At 42.2% G+C, this 19295-nt stretch overlaps 1 protein-coding gene across 2 annotated transcripts; it reads left to right on the top strand.

Annotated features, from left to right (window-relative positions):
* The first annotated feature begins 2296 nt into the window (after positions 1 to 2296).
* On the top strand, positions 2297 to 6258 carry LOC127344885 (uncharacterized). 2 transcript variants are annotated; one of them, XM_071826659.1, is made up of 8 exons: positions 2297 to 2586; positions 2849 to 3142; positions 3786 to 3990; positions 4120 to 4315; positions 5155 to 5291; positions 5377 to 5415; positions 5524 to 5716; positions 6174 to 6258. In XM_071826659.1, the coding sequence occupies exons 1-7, from the start codon at positions 2315 to 2317 to the stop codon at positions 5635 to 5637; spliced, it is 1257 nt and encodes a 418-aa protein (XP_071682760.1). In that variant the 5' UTR covers positions 2297 to 2314; the 3' UTR covers positions 5638 to 5716; positions 6174 to 6258. The 2 variants fall into 2 exon arrangements, with proteins under 2 accessions (XP_071682760.1, XP_071682758.1); XM_071826657.1 differs by having other exon boundaries at positions 5524 to 5782; positions 5924 to 6258.
* The last annotated feature ends 13037 nt before the right edge of the window (positions 6259 to 19295 follow it).

Below are 19295 nucleotides of genomic sequence, written 5' to 3'. Positions count from 1 at the left end.
ACTTGCAAGGCCGCCGTCGGCAGCGGCCGTAGACGAGGCCGGCCGAGTCATTGCTGTACTTGCGACGCCACTGCCGACAGCAGCTGAAGAGGCCGGCGTACACGGCCGGCTGACCGAACAGATCGTGAGTTAGAACGCTACAGATTAAAGGTGGATTGAGAAATGCTTCTATTGTAGTTGCACCTGCTTAGCCCAATTGATCAATCTGTACTCTGTAAACAGTAAGAGATGATCGTGCTCTGTTTTTGCGTCTGTTTAGAAGACATGCCTAGGAATAAAAGGAGGTCCGTTCGATTGCATTTGACGGCAGATTAGGTGAATTACTGTACCCGTACAGTAATAGTACAACTGCAGAGGATCCACGCCCCTGACTTGATTGGATGAAGAAGCCTGAGATATCGTGACTGATTTTTATACCATAATTAATTTGTGCGTGGAGATATTTGGGGTGTGACTTGATCGGGCGAAGCTGAGATAAGGAGAATAGATTAGAGGGTCCAGATTGTTTTAATAACGACCATCAAATGCGTTGAGTGTCAAACGACCAACTCCCATTTAATAGTAAAGATGTACACATTTTTAGTCTATTATTTATTTGTTTTAGCGACAAGTACCATGGATCGGAGGTAGTATAATGGGTCGGATGTCATGATGCCCATCTGCAACCCGATCGCTAAGAAAACGGGTTATAAAATGATTGCTGAAAAACCTAGAAGCCAATTTCAACTCTAGTAGATATTTAGTTCTTTACTACCTCTGATCTATAACAAGTGTCAGATGTTTAGTTTAAATTAATATGTTTAGTTTAAATTAATAATTGTCAGAATTTTAGTTTAAATTAGCTCAAATTTAAATTAAATCTCCGACACTCATTCTGGATTGGACGGGGTAGGGGTATTAAATTGCAAAACCCTGCAAATATCGCATATCATCCCGTGGTCTTGTGTCTGACATAAGTGACATGATTTTGCTTCGACTCATGTTCCGTTGTTGACCACCGCCTCTCCCCACCATGGCCATGCTGCTCGCCGCACCTCTCCTCCAGTATCTTCTCGCCTTCAAGCCCATTGTGGCCACGAGGCCGAGGGGTGGAGCTGGGTTGGAGGTGGCTCTTATGCCATAACCTCTAGGCCTAATACATGGTGACATGCTACTTTGGTAGCAGTTGCTCAGATGTTTCCCCACCTTTTCTATTCTTTTGATAAAGGTGCTGCCCTGGATTTTGAGTTCCTCCTAATCGCCAAGGTAGCGGAAGGAAGTGGCTCTAGGATTGGATGGGGTTCTTTATGGTTTCTATGGAAAAATTCAAGGTTATGTGCTCCCTGTTCGCAATCGCCATGGAGGCGACTAGGCCAGGAAGGAGTAATTTTTAGTGCTAGTTGTTTTTGCTGGTCGGAGCTGCAGTTGGAGAGTAGGAGTGCTTCTCTCGGCAGTTTCATCAGGGCGATGAACGTGTCGCCGTCCTTAAAGGTTGAATTGCGGCCGCTCCCAGTCCTCAACCTCCAGGATGCTATGCCATATCGGAGGCCCTTTGAGTACAACCTACTGGGCTCCCGTCTCCCCTTCCCAAATGGTTTCGTTCCCGTCGACATCGATGTTGAATACATTGAGCTGCTGGATAGCGACGGAGAAAGATCAGGATCCAACTGCTTTTCTAGATTCTCTTTTGTGGTCCTTTGTGCAAAATGTAAGGGACTAATTGTACTTTCTTACTCTTTTCAGTCCGTAACTGTAATTTGTTCTTACACTAACGAGAATCAATGAAGCACCGGGTCCTTCTGTATCGTTCCCTTTTCAAAAAAAAAAATGATGCAAAAAGAGCCGTCAACTATAGGAGAAGCATCAAAACGGCGAAGCAATGTGGTAGGGCGGCGTCAACTAGGTGTTGCCACAGTAGTCGCCGACCACCTACGACCACGCCATGGCCTATGGTCGTGCTGGCCATGCTGGAAAGTACTTCACGGACTATGGTTTTCCCTCCTCGCCGCCAAAGCCCATAGAACTGAAATTGAGACACTGGATAGTCCACGAAGGAAGACAGCCCTTTTTTTTTTTTTTTGAAATCTTGAAGACAGCCTTGGTACAAAGGGTACAGGCCATCGATACAGAGCCAAATGTCGGCGCTATGGACCATCTATTAACTTACCGAGAGTTTTCCCCCTCATGGAATATCCTACTTGGCACTGGACGCCTTTCTAGATGCCCTAATCGCCGTTGCCCTCACCACGGCTTCCCCATGCCAGACCCTCGCCGGGGCTGCAGCGAAACTCTTGGCCGTCCCCACGTTGACAGCTTACACGCTCCCGGACTCTACATGGGCCACCCAACAGTGCACTTTGATGTTCCCACCGCCGCCGGGCGGCAGATAGTTTCCGTCCGATGTTGTGGCAGAGACGAAGAAGCGATCGTTTCTCCTCTGCGCGGAAGCAGTCGGGACCAACTCGCCGCAGCCCGGTCCGATCCCGGGCCAGTCATCGTTGTCTTCGTAGATAGGGATGGAAAGTACTTCACGGACTATGGTTTTCCATCCCTGCCCATCTCAAACATCAACCTACTCATGCTCAGCGTATTGTCTTCCCTGTCAAGGTATGCCCCTCTCGATCGCTTCATTGTCAGTTTTCTATGCCCGATCTAGTCGAAATCGGATTGTTCTACGTATCGGTAGGCGGGGATTGATCCCACCCCGTATAGATTTCCTTGTATTTCAGCCGGATCCATGTCTCAGGTTACTGGTAGATGATTTAGGATCCTTCCCTCTTTTATAAAGATGGCCATAGCACATGATCACGTGGATTATTCATTGCCTCCAGTTAAGATAATTTCACCGAACTTGCTTGCCCTGCTTCAGGCTTGAGGAGATGCAGGTGGGAGGCACTGCATCTGTACAAACGCTGCAGCCACCAGATGTCCTGTCCTTGAATGAATTATTCCACACTGCCTCATTGGAGGAATCGCCCACTTCAATATCCCCGTGCTCCATGAGGGTACGGGTATTTAGTGATTGGGGAATCAGATTTTACATCAGGACTGACCACAGCGGATTTTATCATACATATCCGGATGTGGGTGGGCAGTTTCCTAGCTTAACAGAGGCTTACAGTGCCATCGATTGCTATCTTGGTGATCGTCAGGATCCAACAATGTAAAGTTTCTCAACTTCGTTATAAATTTCTGTTGGTTCATTTATCCTCTGTTTGTATATATGGTTTTCATTCGTTATATACAAACAGGTCTATACTTCTATACTGTAGGATCACGTCTCGGAAGATTAGCATAGACATTACACCATGAATCGGGAAATAAATAATAACCCCAAGTTCGAGTGTTCAACGGCTGACTGGTCTAAGGAAAAATAAAATAACATGCTACATTAAATTTTTAATTCCTGTGTGGGAACCATGAAAATTTGGTGAAGCATTCCCACTTATATGTAGTAAACAACGGTGATATCCAGAACACCATGTTCTATTAACAGGTCAAAATAGTGCGGTTGATGGATGCAGACAGAGTTGGGCATCTAATTTTTAATTCATTTTGCATCGAGAACTCGAAACTTATGAGCATGCAAACAATTTGGTTTTGTTTTTGTTTGGATTTATTAAAACCATTAGCTATGTTAGAAGTAGCTTGAGTGTTTGGTCCTATTCATCAACCTCCCAGGTAAACTAATTCACAATCACCATATGTAGGGCTGATAGCATTGACAAAGTACTCAGTATCTCTTTGGGTTCTCTATGTTTGTGAAAGTACAGTATTATAACTATATTTGCTTTGATCTAAACCAGGCGCATCGATCCATATGATCCAGATTTGGTTTATCGTGTGAATGAATCTACCCGTGAGAAGATTATACGCAACATTCTGTACTGGCCTGATGGCACAAGGAAGTTGCGGTTGCAGTCACTGCCGGTTGATGAAATGCGTAGTTGGATGCTTCAGTTGGTTCGAGCTTTGGTCGACAAGTATAACGATGATCACAATCTTTTAGGGGTTTGCTCTCATTCCCTTGATTCTGCCCTCAGCTCTCTGTGCTCATACCTCGCTTGCATTGTGTGACTGTCTTTTTTATTTATTTATCTATCAATAAATTGTTGACCTTCCATGCTTCTTCATATTTAGGATCTTGCATATGAACTCAAAGGTGTGGTGAGCTACCATGTGTTTAATCAGAGTGGGAGTCGTAGGATGTACTATCATATCAATTTCACTACAAAGACCAAAGACAACAATGACCTATTATTCTTTGCTGAGACTATGCGTGAACGAGATTTGTTGGTGGTCAGCTGTATCTGCAGGGTTAATCCTTTTGACAAAGGTATACAGTACTCTTGTCCTAAACTTGTGTATTTTTCAGTTTGTCGTTTATGCTAATTTAACCTTGCATATTATATAGTTTATTATTGTCTATCTGTCTCTAGTTTGATCCCTATATTAACTCTTATTATCCATTATGCTTGATGATGTAGCCTGAAATATCTCCAATCTATTGCTTGGTAAATAAGAGATGGAGAGGGGAATTGATTGTTTCATTGGCATTAAGACCTTGATTGGCATCTTCTTGGTTTAAAATATTTGTGGTGATGGTAACCTCTTATATGTGACGAATGAACTAACAAACCAAGGGTACCATAGTTATGTATCTACCTATGGCAGATACTTGCATGCCTGCAGGCTGCAGCCCATGTGGCCATGTGGGTCCAGGCCCCCACATGCCAGATATGTGTAGTAATGGTTATATTTGTAATATCTCGGTTTTTTCTGCACATCCATGTGTAATGGCTGGATGCACATTTTTTACAACCATGTACTCCCTCCATCCATAAAAGGATGTCTCAACTTTATCTAAATTAGCATTTATTGACACATTAAAATATGTCTAGATACATGCATATTTTGACAAAATTGAGACATCCTTTTATGGACAGAGCCAGAGGTAGTATTATTAATTTTATATTGTGAGTATACCTTGTGCATCATTTGACAGTTGATTGGCAAATCACCCTTTTTAGACTTGGGTTACTGCTAGTTTTGTTCATCTGAAGTTAAGCAACCCAAGTATGATGCATATTGTTTTACAACCATGTACTATTTTTTTATATTGCGTGCATGCCTCGTGGATTATTTGGCAGTTGATTGACAAATCTCCCTTTCTAGACTTGGGTTACTGCTATCGTTGTTTATCTGAAGTGAAGCACCCCAAGGATGATGCATACGTTGGTGGTCACTCTTGCTTGCCCGGCACGTATCATTCTTATGGACCAAGGGAAGATGTGGGAGTAACTGCCGACCAAGTACGTATTATGATTTATTTTTTATTAAGCTGGTGTTAGCTATTTTTGGGGTTGCTTTGATCATGTCGGTTGCATGTCTTTACAGCTGGAAACCGAGGAGGCCCAAGTTAGATATTCGTACAAGGTAATTATACTGTCATAGCTTGTGGTCTAGTAACATTTGTAGCAGCATGATGGTAGCTAGTTACTTGATAGACTAAACCTTGTTTTTGTATTTATTTGTTCTCTTTAGGACCCTGTCGATCCAAGCTTCCTGGAGAAACTCAGGGCACCAACTGAAGTTAACTATCCACCCCTGCGACCAGTCGAAGAAACCCTTGCCTTTATTTCCTCGTTCTGTAGATAAGATGTCTGCAGTTTGGTGCTGCTAAGATACAAGAAAGAGAAGGACATGTGGTTTTGGATGGACCTATTTATAACAAGCTGCACTCTGTTTTTTGAATAAAGCGGCAATTCCGGATGGGATTTGAAGTTCTCAGGGTTTGTGCGAAGTAAATATATGTGCCATTCTGTGTGCTTTCCTTATTCTGGTTCCAGCATTTACCTATGCATAGGCGAAAACTGTCTACCTAAGTAATGAGTTTATCAGGGAACTTCTTTACATCCTAATTGTTCGACACCCTTCGATCCAGGGCAAGGGACTTGGAGTCCTTTCTGGAGGTGATGACGGTGGAGCTCAGGTCTAGTAGTTCGGTTGCAGCAGACGTCGGCACGTTCCTGGATGCCTTCTCCACAACCTCGCTGCCTTCGTTGTTTTCTCGTTGGCTTGCTATATGGTTTAGACGCTTCAAGATGTGTTTCTGGTTTATCATTGGTTTGCTTGTTGACTGTTCTGTAATTTAAAGCTGAGCCAAGACCTTATTTAATTATTTATAACAAGCTACACTCTGTTCCTGAATAAAGAGATGTGCAATTCCGGATGGCATTTGAAGTTCTCAGGGTTTTGAGTTAGTTTGTCCGAACTAAATATACGTGCAGTTCTGTGTGCTTTCCTTAATCTGGTTCAAGCATTTACCTGTGCACCCGCAAAAAAAAGTCTTCGTAAGCCATGAAGATTGCAGATCATAGAGGGTGAAGAATGCATAAGGCCCTCCACAGGTCCTCCACACGCTGTGCGCGCCACCCCAGCTTCCACAACCTCATCACCCACTCTTCCCCTCCCTGTCTACTCCACGTCGCACTCCCTCTCTAATCCACACTGAATTAGGAAGAAGAGATGAGGAAGGAGACGGATTTGTTGTGAGTTGTGAGGAGAAAGGGGATTATTTTAGTATCGCGACGAGAAAGACGAGAAAACAATGTTGGGGTCGTTTTCTGTTCTAATATGGGTCCCACTTCTACTTTACGGGTATTGATTTGTTTTGATGAATGCTTGAGACCGGTGCTTAAATTATTTCTCACTAACGAGCTGACAATCTTTTCAGTGCTTGGGCATGGGCTAGGGACCAAAACCTCACACTTTCTGAAAGGACGAGATGCCGCCTAGAGGGGGTTGAATAGACGTTTTAAAAACTATTACGGATTTAGCATGTAAGAATGCGGAATTAACGTTTATTTTACAAGTACAAAATCTAAATATGCTAGGCCCAACTAAGTGCAACAACAACAACTAAGATAAGTAAGATAGGCACAAGATATATATAGCACAAGTGATAGCAAGATATATATGTAATTCAAACACGATGGCTATCACAAGAAAAGTAAACTCGGGTATAGAGATAACCGAGCCACGCGGAGACGAAGATGTATTCCTGTGTTCCACCACATGGCCACACAAGGTGAGGTACGTCACGTTGAAGAGATGCGGGCTACCACGAAGGTCTCCCGAACGTCACGAAAGCTCATCTTCTTCTCTAAGCCAATACCACGAAGGACATATGCCTTTCCCTTATGACTAGCTTTTCCTCCACTCCAGAGATGGCAAGCTCCACAACCACTTCACAAGCTCCACGAAGAAGAAGCCCGGGTCTCTTCAAAATCTTCCACGAAGAGGTCACCGGAGCACCAACCGCCAAGCCAACTAGGAGGTCACCCCTCCAAGAGTAACAAGCTCGATATCCTTTGTGTATGAGAACATTAGTGATTCAGTTGCTGTCCCTAACCATACACGCTCTCCCGCCCCCTCCCTTTCGGCGGTGGAGGAACCCTCCCATCCCGCAGCCTCCCCTCAGACCGTCGCCCCACAAGGCGCCTCTGCTGCCGGCCCTGGCCCCGGCCTCGACGGCGGTGGTGGCGCCCCTTCCGTCGAATGACGAGGGGGGAGAGGGTTTCCGCGGCGCCGTTCCATGGGAGGTGATGAGGCGCCGATGGAGGAAGCGGGCGTCACGACTGCTTGGCCGGGGCCTGATGCACTTCGCCGCTAGCCATGGAGGAGTAGCCGGAGTGATGGCGGCCTCCGCTCCCGGTGGCGGTTCGGCAGCGGTACGCATGATCAGCCAGCCGTCTTCTTCCCTAGTGATCTAGCAGGAGGGATCGGCGACGTGGGGGCTGCTAGTCTTGCTTTGTTTTGGTGGAGGTCCTCGGGTTTCTTGCAAGCGAAGATGAAGATCTACCGGATGTCAGTTTGCCGTGATCTAGCTGGAGAGATGAGTTTCGGAAAGCTCCGCCGACGAATGGAACAATGCATCTTTTGCCTAGAGTTTCTGGATCGGGTGGTATTCGGTCGTGCGCACCCATGTTTTTAATCCGACTGTTTGGTTCCGGAGGGAGCGGCACGAAGCTCTATTCTGTGTTGATATAAAGTGACTTTTTGGTCCATGGTGAAGCCAGAAGAAGGAATAAATGAAGTCCGGATTGGTGGATAGGCTAAAGGAGGTTCGAGTCTCTGTGACGTTGAGGGGCATGCTTGGCGTTCTGGGCTCCGCATCAGTGGTATGCAAGTCGGAGCGGCAACATAGGTGAAGTTCAGAGTCTTACCTTTCAGGGTGAAAACAAAAGGTTTGGCCTTAACTAGTTGTGCTGGGAAAAGTCCTTGTTGGAGGCATTGTTTTGAGAGTGGGGACTATCTTCAGGGTGAAAACCTAAGATCTTTGGTCGGGCGATGAGGGTGCTGGTGCACTGTTCCCTTCTTGGAGGTGTCACTGTTTGAGAGTCTATATTTCAGGTGTTGTCACGGTGGTGGTTGTATTGTTGTTGCTAGCTCTGGATTGCTGTAGCGGGACTTTTATTTCTTAGTTTTCTATTATCTTTTTTTGGCTGTGTGCATCCGTACTGCCACTAGGATGGGGAGTTGTTGCAGAGGCTGGGTGTAATTGCTATTTTGATATTAATATATTCCCTTTATCGAAAAAGAGTAACAAGCTCACAGTCTCTCATTCGAACTAATTGTAATGGAGACCTCAACACTTATGCAAGGATGCAAAAGCAAGAACACCAAATGTGCTCAAATCCCTCACACTCAAATCCCACCAAAGAAACAAGTGCTAGGGAGGAATTAGAGAGGAAGAACAATGGAGGAAATCAACAAATGACTCCAAGATCTAGATCTCAAGTGTTCCCCTCACAAAGAGGAGGAAAGGATTGGTGCAGTTGTAGATCTAGATCTTCTCTTTCAAATCCCTAAAAAATATGCAAGAATCATGGGAGGGATGGAGAGGTAGCAAGCTTTTGAGGTTCAACAATGGAGTAGGAGAGAGAGACTAAATAGAATGGTTGACCTTATCTCCTAAAGGAGGAAGAAGGACTATTTATAGTCCAAGGGGGGAAACTAGCCATTTAGAGAATTCCTGTGACCCGTATCGGTGGTAAAACCGGCACCTCCGGTTCACACGCCGGAATGGTCCGGCGAGCAAACCGGTTGACCGAAACCACCGCCGGAAATCTCCACCACACGAGGCTGGACCGGTTCTGAAATCGACACGCCGGTTCCCTCGCCGGAACGAAACTGGTTTTGCAGGAACAACGTACTGTAACGTGTTCCGGTGAAACTGGAAATGTTGAGACTTGTGGTGACCCGGCATACCACTGCATGGTGTAGTATGCAAGTCTGATATAACACCAATGAAACACCGTTCCACTAGTATTATATCGCTCAGAGTGGTACAACAGAAACATATGCGGGTCCAAGGCATGTCTATAGAGTTACAATATTGACTCTATTTCATAAGATCATCATAGCCTCCTACTTTACAATGAGGTAAAGCTGCAAATAAACTCCAGAAGAACGACTCGTAGTCTAGTCTTATCACGAACTCTATTTGTAGAGTATTTAACTAGCTATAGAGGGTAAGAATAGATTCTAGCTAAGTAGGAGCTAGGTTTAGGAAGCTAGTTTTCTTCTATGGCTAAACTAGATTTTCTCCTTGCTGGATGTGGTATCTGACTCCTCTGAGAGGGTCCCGTCTCTTGAAGTAGTTGTTGACTCCTCGGCCTTCGAGTTGCACTGTAGATCCGTCAGCCTTCACCGGTTTACTAGAACTTCATGGAGTTCCTTTCCGACAGCGTTCGCAGTTCAAAACCCGGAACAGGGAGTGACATGTCACGATTCATTACACTCTGCAGAGGTGTGTTGCTTTACCCATAAGAGATCTTAACCTTGGTGCCAACCGGGTTATTTCCTCATCCACACTTCCTTTGGTGTGAGGCCCGGTATAAGGTCTAGCCAATCATGTTCCTCCGTTACCTCGCACACCCACCTTTTGTTGCAAATCCGACCTTGGGTCCTCGTCGGGCTATATCACTAGGATATCTTCCGACCTCGACAACTACCAGGTCGCAACCATGGTCCTTCGCCGGCCAATGCAACCCATCATAGACTGCATTACCGTGGGGAATTAGAATGGGATCCCCACCCCACCGCTTGTCCCTCGAGATCAAGTGTCTACGGTAAGCGCATCCGTTGATGTACCAGAGGTGGAAACACTTTTGACTACTCTGTCCCACTCTAGATCTTATGGTTAACACGGGTATTACGGCACAAGAATCACTGTACGACATTTGTTGTTTAGTCCTAGATGGATATAAACCCATTGCAATGGAACCTCCACCATATCAACACATACCATGGTTCCATTGCCCACCACGTAGTCATATTCATAGTTACGAAAATAGTGGTTTTGCTTTTTATGCAAGAGTGATAAGTATAGTACTTTGCAAGTAATTTGATAAAAATACTCAAATGACATGAGCAAGAGATGAACTTGCCTTTCTTGACTGCAAGATTATGCAGGCAAGGTCTTTGATACGCAATAACTCCAAATTCTGAAATAGCATCATCGTCCGGTAAGGACGATGTTTAAAAGATTGGCAAGGATGCAATAATGCATAAGTATGAGATGCAATCGCTCTAAGCGTGACCTAACCCCGATGATTTAGGATCGGTGAGTTGTAATGATTGGTTCATGGTGTGTTGCACTTTTAGAGTGATTCACAAACAAGGTTCTTATTAAGGTTGCTTACTTGGTATCATAAGTAAGTAATGCAATACATTACAATAGTAATTTTACTAGCACACAACAATAGCATTTGGTATAATCCTATCATGTAATGGATAGTTGTTGGTTTGATTACTATAAGACATGGTTAATGATTGCTTATCATATATTTCAAAAGAATAACTTTTGAAGAACATGTTCTTTCATAAAGAACAAGTATGATAATTAGGTTGGTTGGGTTCTATGGTTGATTATGTTTTCAACTAGTTTCTGGAGTCAGTATTAGATGGATCACAACCAAGTTGGATTCATCAATAACTAGGGCTTGTATGGTTTTAGTGAAGCATAAGTATCTTAAGCAATTATTGGTTGCTATCATGATGATATATCTTAGTGGTAATAGATAGCTAGGATTTATAGGTCCTGTTAGGCAAGGTTGATGACTACTCCTTATTTACTTCAAAAGAGCTAGTAACTTTTGAAGAACATACTTCTTAAGTAATAAGATGTATTGTAATTAGGGTTGAGGTTGTCTAGGGTTTTCTATTGGATCTACTAAGTTAGGAATGGTGGTTTCCTAAATAGGATGATTAATAATTGTCTCACCCCAATAAGGTTTAGTGTGTATGGAATAGGATGCACAATATTGGCATGGTTGCTATTGGAGTTCATCATAATGGTGTGATGCTAAGCATGAATGAATAAGGATGATGGTTTTGGCATTAGAAACTAGGGTTTGGACTTGGTTGATCCTAATTTGATCATCTAAGTTGGACAAGTACTAGGTTTGATTAGGATGAACACCTGGGATGCTAATTAGTAGTGATAGGGTTCCCATATTTTATGTGGATTTGAATAAGCATTGAGTTGCTAAATATGAATCTATGATTATTAATGAAGTAACATGATCACATGTTACTTGGGGTTTAGGTTTGGAAACAATTTAGGGTTCATACATAAAATAGTGGAGCAAGGGTTCCTCATGGAATTAGGGTTTTAGGAATCACATGAAATGATAAGGTTGTAATATCATTCAATATGGAATTAGGGTTTGCTATTTACCATAAAGTTCTATGATTAATAACTTCATTCTAAAGTTGAAGTTATTAATAACTTTGAAATAAAAATAATATTGAGTTTGGCATTTTATTAGTTTTAAACAATTAATAATTAGGGTAATTATTAATCAGGGTTTAAATCCCTCTAATAATGATTTAACAAAATAACAAATAAAGAAAATTAGTTTTAATGTTTTCTTTATTTACTTAATGGTTTTTATTTAATTTTGAAAAGTTTTACTAATTATTCAATTTTTAATTGAATTTACATTTAAAAGAAAAGACTTAATAATTAAGTATAAAACAATTAAATTTTTATTAAAAATAAAATTTCATATTATATTTTTATTGGATAGAGTTTACTTTTCTAAGAATTTTGATATCTTATTTATATTTTTCCGAGTTAGAATGAATTTTCTATAATTATTTGAAGTTGCAACAATTTATGAATTTGAAATTAAAACAAAAGAAATGCTAAATCTACCCGGGCTGTCTACTCACAGAGTCACTGACTCGTGGGCCAGTGGCCATGTCACCTGCCACACGTGCTTTGACCGAGTCAAAATAAGTGACGTGGCCAGAAGCACGGTGGCCGGCGGGCAGTGAGCAGCGGCGACGACGTTTGGCTACTCCCTCGGCTATACTGAGTTGCTAGACGGGCGCGTGCTGCTGTGCTGAGCCATATGGTAGTGGTGCCGCTCCGGTATGGTCACCAGAGCGTGCTCGCCGGCGATGTACCACGGCGGCGGGGACAGGTTCGTGGTGCAGCGTCGCTACGGCATGCGATTGAGCTAAGCGAGAGTGCCATGAGCATCAGCGACTCACCAGGAGTACGCAAGGCTTGACGACGTGACCTATGGTGGTCTGAATCGACGGCGGAGATGATGGCCGACATCGGGGAAGACGAGGTCGTCGACGGTGATTCCGAGCACGGCGGCACGATTCCTTCTGCAGGCTAGGCATGTCGAGGACGGTGATTGCGATGGTGGTCACGACTTGGCCTGGGAAGGTCTCTACCGGCGGCGATGATCGGAGGTAGGGTCGCTAGGGTTTCGGAATTGGGGAAAAATTGAGCAGAGGAGAGGGAAATGGAGGGCGTCGGCACGTTTTATAGCTTCTACGCCGTGCGCTGGCGGTCAACAACTGCGGCGGCGACCGCAGGACGTGGCGATGGTCAGCTCGGTGGCGAGCTCCCGTGCTCCCAGTGAAGGAGACGAAGATCTCTTCGTCCACCTTGCTCTTATCCGAGCGAACGGGTACGTGGGCTGGTCTGGGCCGTGCTGGGCTGGTGCTGATGGGCTGTTGTTAGTGGGCTGCGTCGGCTGGTAAGGTCCAGGTAAGGTTTTCTCTCCTTTTCCATTTTCTGTTTTATATTTTCTATTTTCAATTCCACTTGTTGAATTCAAATTTGAATTCAATTCTACTTTGCAGGAGTTCCTACCTATTTTAATTAGGACTTAATAGCAATGGTAATTGCATGGTCTTGTTGTTCTAAATAAATATTTAACATATTAAATTTTATTGCAATTTTCATTGAGCATGATTTTATGCACTCTTTTAATTTCTTCTGCTTGTGGAATCAAATCTGTTTGAAGTATTAGAGTTGATAATTCTAGCTCAAGGTATTTTAGAAGTTATCATTAGGACTTGTTATCTTGTTTAAGAAGTTGGTTGTTCACATATGATTTTATGTGAGCATCAATCTATTAGGGTTTTATGATTTCTATTACAACCCCCTTGTAAAGTTAACACTATTATTATCTTTGAAAGTACCTAAGGTAGGTATTGTCTCCCCCAAGGTTTGGTTTTGGTTTATGAGGGTAAGGGGTTGATCACCACACATGGGTTTAATTATAGGATTTAGCACTAGGGCCTCTTATGTTCAATAGTTGAAGCATAAGATTAGCTAGTGAACAACTTTAGGTTTTTAATTATGTACACCTAATGGCATATGGTTTGGAACTCAATTGTGAACTAGGCTTATATTTGTGATCACCCAATTGATGCACCAACTATGGTTTAGTCTCCCCTATCCATGATAAGGTGGTTACTTGCTTAATTGTTTCTGTTCACCTTTAATTACTAAGGACTTGAGAATTGGTTTTATCTTACACCAATAGATTTCTATTATATCCTTAATCTATTGTTAAAGTAACTAAAGTTGTTATAATTCTTTTTATAGTAAACTTTGGTCATATGGATGGATGGTTTCTCACTATATTAAGTATGGAGTTTGACACTAGGGTTTTCTATTGTTCTTTAATTGAGGAATAAGTGGAATATAGATGTGGTAGGATCATACTTATGATCACCAAGTGATTCACAAGTTGGGATTGAGATATAAGCCTAGGGTTGCTTACTAGTGATCTCCCTATGATTTCATGTGGTGAATGATATCTACTTATCCTATTAGGGTTTATCCTAAATACCTCAAGAACATGATCATGGATTAGGCATGATCAACTTGTTCTTAATATCTTTACCTCAAGTTCTTAGGGTTTATGATCATTACTCAATTTATAATGATCAAGGTTTGGCTTCCTAAAGTATCTCTCATTAAATGAGGTTCTCACTTCCATGATCAAGCATTGTCTTGATCAATTAAGGTATAGCACTTCTATTTTACTTTTTAGGATAGGCATACTATGGTTGTCTCAATAATTTATATCCCAGGAGAATGCCTGAGATAATAACTTATAGTTTTACTTAAGGAATGATGATTTAATTATTAGGACATATGGATAGTTCTCTCCCTTACATTCAAGTGTTGCCTCAACTAACTTGAGTGTAGCACCATAAACTTGAGCTCTCTTTCATAGGAATAGTTATTCTAGGGTTTTTGGTGTATTCACAATACCTCAATAGGTATCAAGTCTAGAACTCCACTTGGGTATCTTGGTTGAATTAATCTCCTCCTTACTTTATCAATTCATGGATATGATATTATTCCATGTGATATTAGGTTATCTCATTACTCCAAGGGGAAATGGTTTACAACCTAATACTTTAGTTCAATGGTGTCCTTGATTCTTAAATAGGTAAAGCTAAGTTTGTTATAAATGGTCTCCCTCATTTGGGAAGGAGTTCAATGATAACCTAAGGTTAGGCTCCCTAGAGGTTGATGTGATCATCAATATCTAGTTTTAACATAATTAGGTCCTCTCTCTTGGGAATGTCTTGAAAAATACTCTAGGTTTCCTCTTGAAGATGATGATTTGAATACTTGGATGTATATCCAAGGTTTAACTCAAGGTTTGTTATTGCTTCTCTAATAATTATAATAGAACTCTCACCTCTCTAGGTTTGATGTATAATAATTTGGAATAGAGAAGAATATATAGTTCTAGAGTTGATCTCCTTGTCTTGTTTCCAAGATTGAAGTAGAATGGATATCATAGGGTTTATGATAAGGGCATGGATTAGTTTAAGACATGGAGAAGACAAATGGAGAATAGTTTCTCCAATTATTGTTACCTGATTTCCAATTAAATGGATGTTCATATGTTATGGCAAGGAATATCATGTTGTGATCTTTAATAAGATCAAGTAGTTGATCCTTGATTGATAAGTTCTTGTGTTGATTTTAATTCCATTTGATCTAACCCCTTAGATCAAATTATCTCTACCCAAAACAAAGTTTTAGCAAAGTCACATTGAGGTTTATAGCACTGGACTTGATGAGCTACTTCAATTCCACCAAGGTCAAGTGAAACTTCAGTTATTGTGACTGTTTTACTTTAAAGCGCGAAAATTCCCCAGATTTTCTATGCATGAATGCAATGCACACATCTGTTTCCTCTATTTTTGTAACCCCAATACCTGGGATATTACAAGACTCCTCATGATTTTTTTAGATGATTTAAGAGAGGGGGCCTCCCAACATCAGGAAATGTTAAAAACGTCCTAATTCGAAAATGCAATAGAAGATGCATGCGGATTCCGTTTTCGATAAACTTGGTCCTGTTGAAAAGCTAGCAACAAGCTCAAGAACCTCACAAAGATAAAAACACCAAATAGCAACAAGAATATAGGGATGAAAAGTATGCAAAGGATAGAGCTCCCTAAGATGATGTGATCAAGTTACCCAACCGAAAGCCCTCTTGACAGTGCGGCTATTTATCCTATAACCCAGTCTCCCAACAACCACCTTGAGACCGGTAAAAGGAAGACCTAGCAAGGTCATACCTTTTCCTTGCGCAACCCGCTTGATCTTGATGACAACGCTTCAAGCTACACTCAAGCCAGAATGACTCACTTGATCATTGTTGCTTCATGAAGACTCACCAATGCTCCCTCATACACCATGATAGGATAGCTTCATTGAGGCACATCTTCATATGTCCGTTATCACCAAATGGACGGGAAGCTTCAAGCATGATCTTCTCGATATGCACATCTTGAACTTGCCCTTCTCAACCTTCATGACATCCATACTTGATGCCAATACCAAAGGTATAACAATATATTAGTGGCATCCATACTTGAATCCAACATATGGACTTCAAGAAATACCTACGGAATATTCCTTCATAGAAACACAATGAAAACATTAGTCCATAGATGATTGTCATTAATTACAAAAACATACTTAGGGGCAATGTACCCTCACACTTTCATGTTTTCAAAAATTATGGCGCCAAATTTGTAGATATAGATGTACATGAGAAGTGTATGCAAAAAGTCCCGACAAAAAATACTATAAACTTTGGGAAATAAAGAAAAACAATTTTTTTGTCAAAAGGATACACTATTGTAACACTATTATTCTACCATTTACTGTTAGAAATTTGTCTTTTTATATTGTTCAAATAGAAAGTATTTTTGAATGGGACTTTTTTTTGGATAAACCCCTCCCGTATATATCTATCTATATATTTAACGGCATCCATTGTCCTTCTAGTTTTTTTAGAAGCACAGTACAAATGCATACGCTCACATACACGTGCATACACTCACCCCTATGAACGCACACATGCACACCCTACCGTCATGAGCACCTTCAGAAGACTGAATCGGCGGATTGGATCTTGAAATTCAAGAAATCACCATAGATGCCTCGTTGTCGACGGGAACGTCGCCTCCCACTGAATGAATATTCCGCCTTTATGAGACACAGATATCAAAACTAGGGTCTGAACTCTGGTGGGCTGGGGGTACAACCACCATCCTAACCACCCAACCTCAGGTTGGTTCTCCATTGTACTTCTAGTTACGTCACGCTCGTCTTGTAATATAATCAACCTTTCTTCTTTGGATTTCATGTTTTCCATCATTGGCTTTTTCAAGCCCAAGTGTGACGAACACCCTACCATGCAACTTGGCCCAAAGAAGCTAGCCTAGGGGGAGCACTTGGTTAACACCTGACCAATCAGAACGCGAACAACAAACTATGACGCATGTTACAACCAACACCACCATACTATCCACAGTCCAGAAGAATTTCATTCAAAGAAGGGCAGAATCATAACACTCCCACTTTGGAGAAGCAATGGCACTGTGAACCACCGGACTCGCCTCCGATCTGTCAATCTTTACTAGTGCTTTGGATGTCGTCATACCTCTTATTGGCCACAACGTACCAGTCGTCACCCACAAACCGTTGAGTTCCTCTGTGCATTTAGGCCGCAACATTGGATCCTCCGCAGTTTTCTACCCATGCGGTCAATGTAACCGTGCAGGTACAAAATCGTCACGCTTAGGGATTCGCTAAGAAGCCAATTCGTGTGCCGCCAAGTCGCGTGCCAACAGAGGTTAATACCTCCAAGAACAATGCCTCGAAAGAGTTAACGACATCAGCAATGCCGCAGTCACCGGTCTGGCTCGATGAAAGTTGAATCTAGATTTTCACCCGGAAGACACTGACACATGGGAATGAGGTAAATCGAGACTCCTCGACAACACCCCCAAGGATAAAATGATGCCCGCAGATGTCATCGGCATCGGCACTAACAGTGTTGGTCAAGACCTTTGCCTAGAGCACCATGACCATCATTCATGCCTCGGCAGCAACCCCACAAACATAAGTGCAAAACCTTGTAGCGCATGCAACCTCACTAGAATGAGAACAATGATGGACCACCATACCGCAAACAGAGGCCACCATGTGCATCGTAAGACTAGCGCGGGTCGACCACGACGTCAAACCCACGAGGATCTAACCAAGGACAAGAGGCCTATGCACCGGCGAACCCAAACCTAGAGCAAATACACCTTGGTTCACAGTATGCCGCCGACACATAGAGCATCAACCCTATACGGGTGCACGATAGAGGATGTCAATTGCACACCACATGGTGCCACCACAGGGTCAACTCGAGCAATGCAGGGCTCACAACCACATTAGTACATCAACCAACGTCCCTCTCTTTGTCGTGTGTTTTCCTAGAGTTTTGCCATGTCGTTGTTCTTCGTCGTGTGTTTTCCGAGGATGTTACCGAGCAGTTTGCTTTGCCATATGCTTTTGGGCTAAACACGGAAAATTTTACCTTTGGCAAGCTCCGCGCTATTTGGAATACGACAAAGAATGCGCCGCACGACAACAAAAAAAATTTGGTAGTGAATATTGGCATGTTAGACATGTAAGATTTTCTTATGGGATCCATGCCACACATGTTGTCTAGATTTCTCATGTTTTTTTACTTTTGTTTCTAAATATAAGTTGTTATTGGAGTTTAAGAACTCCAAAACATCTTGTATATTTTTCAGGAATTTTCCTGAAAGTTGGATTTCTGCAGAAAAACGCGACACCAAAGCAATTCTGCTGAAAACAGCGTCAGTCCATGTTAGTTGCATTCAAAACACACAAGATAGAGAGCAAACAAAAAAAAGTGTTCGGGAAAGTAGATACGTTTTGGACGTATCAACTCCCCCCAAGCTTAGCGTATTGTTTATCCTCAAGCAATTCAGTGACAACCGAGTTCGATAAAAGAAACTTTCACGAACTTATTTGCTTCATATGATGTATATATTCTCATTATATGATCAAATGCTTAGGCAATTCATAATAAGAAGCATGCAACTAAGGCTACTCAATAGTTATGCAAGTCATGAAAAGATACCAACACAATAATAAGCAACATGAAATATAAGTATCTGCAGGATTGCAATGTTCAGAATATGATATGATAACGTGGTATCTCGCTTGCCCTATTGGTGGAGCAAAACTTAAATGTCGGGGCACCTATGAAGTTCAAGAGAAGACTAGAAGTAAAAATTATCGAAAGATTCAAGCAACACAGTTATACCACAATTAATCTTATTCCGGGACAAGCACATTACACTAAGAATGATAGCTATGCTTTCAAGAAGGTGCTCGAAGAAAGGATGTAGACTCAACATAAAAATAAAAGATTGGTCTTGCGTAGAGGGAAGCAAGATTACTCATGTGCTAGAGCTTTTCATTTCAAATGAAATAGGAGTGTTGAGTATATATATATATATTTCAAGAGGTATGCATGTCTTATGTCAACGACTAGCATTAAATGATTTATCATCCCTTCATATAGTGACATCAAGAGCGGCTCCCATGTAGTTCTCCAATGCACACCATTATTTAGGCTCTCTCCAGTACATAA

The sequence above is a fragment of the Lolium perenne genome, chromosome 1, assembly GCF_019359855.2.
Source record: "Lolium perenne isolate Kyuss_39 chromosome 1, Kyuss_2.0, whole genome shotgun sequence".
Lineage (NCBI taxonomy): Eukaryota > Viridiplantae > Streptophyta > Magnoliopsida > Poales > Poaceae > Lolium > Lolium perenne.
The sequence above is the reverse complement of the archived record's forward strand: the minus strand, read 5'-3'. Positions and strand labels throughout refer to the sequence as shown.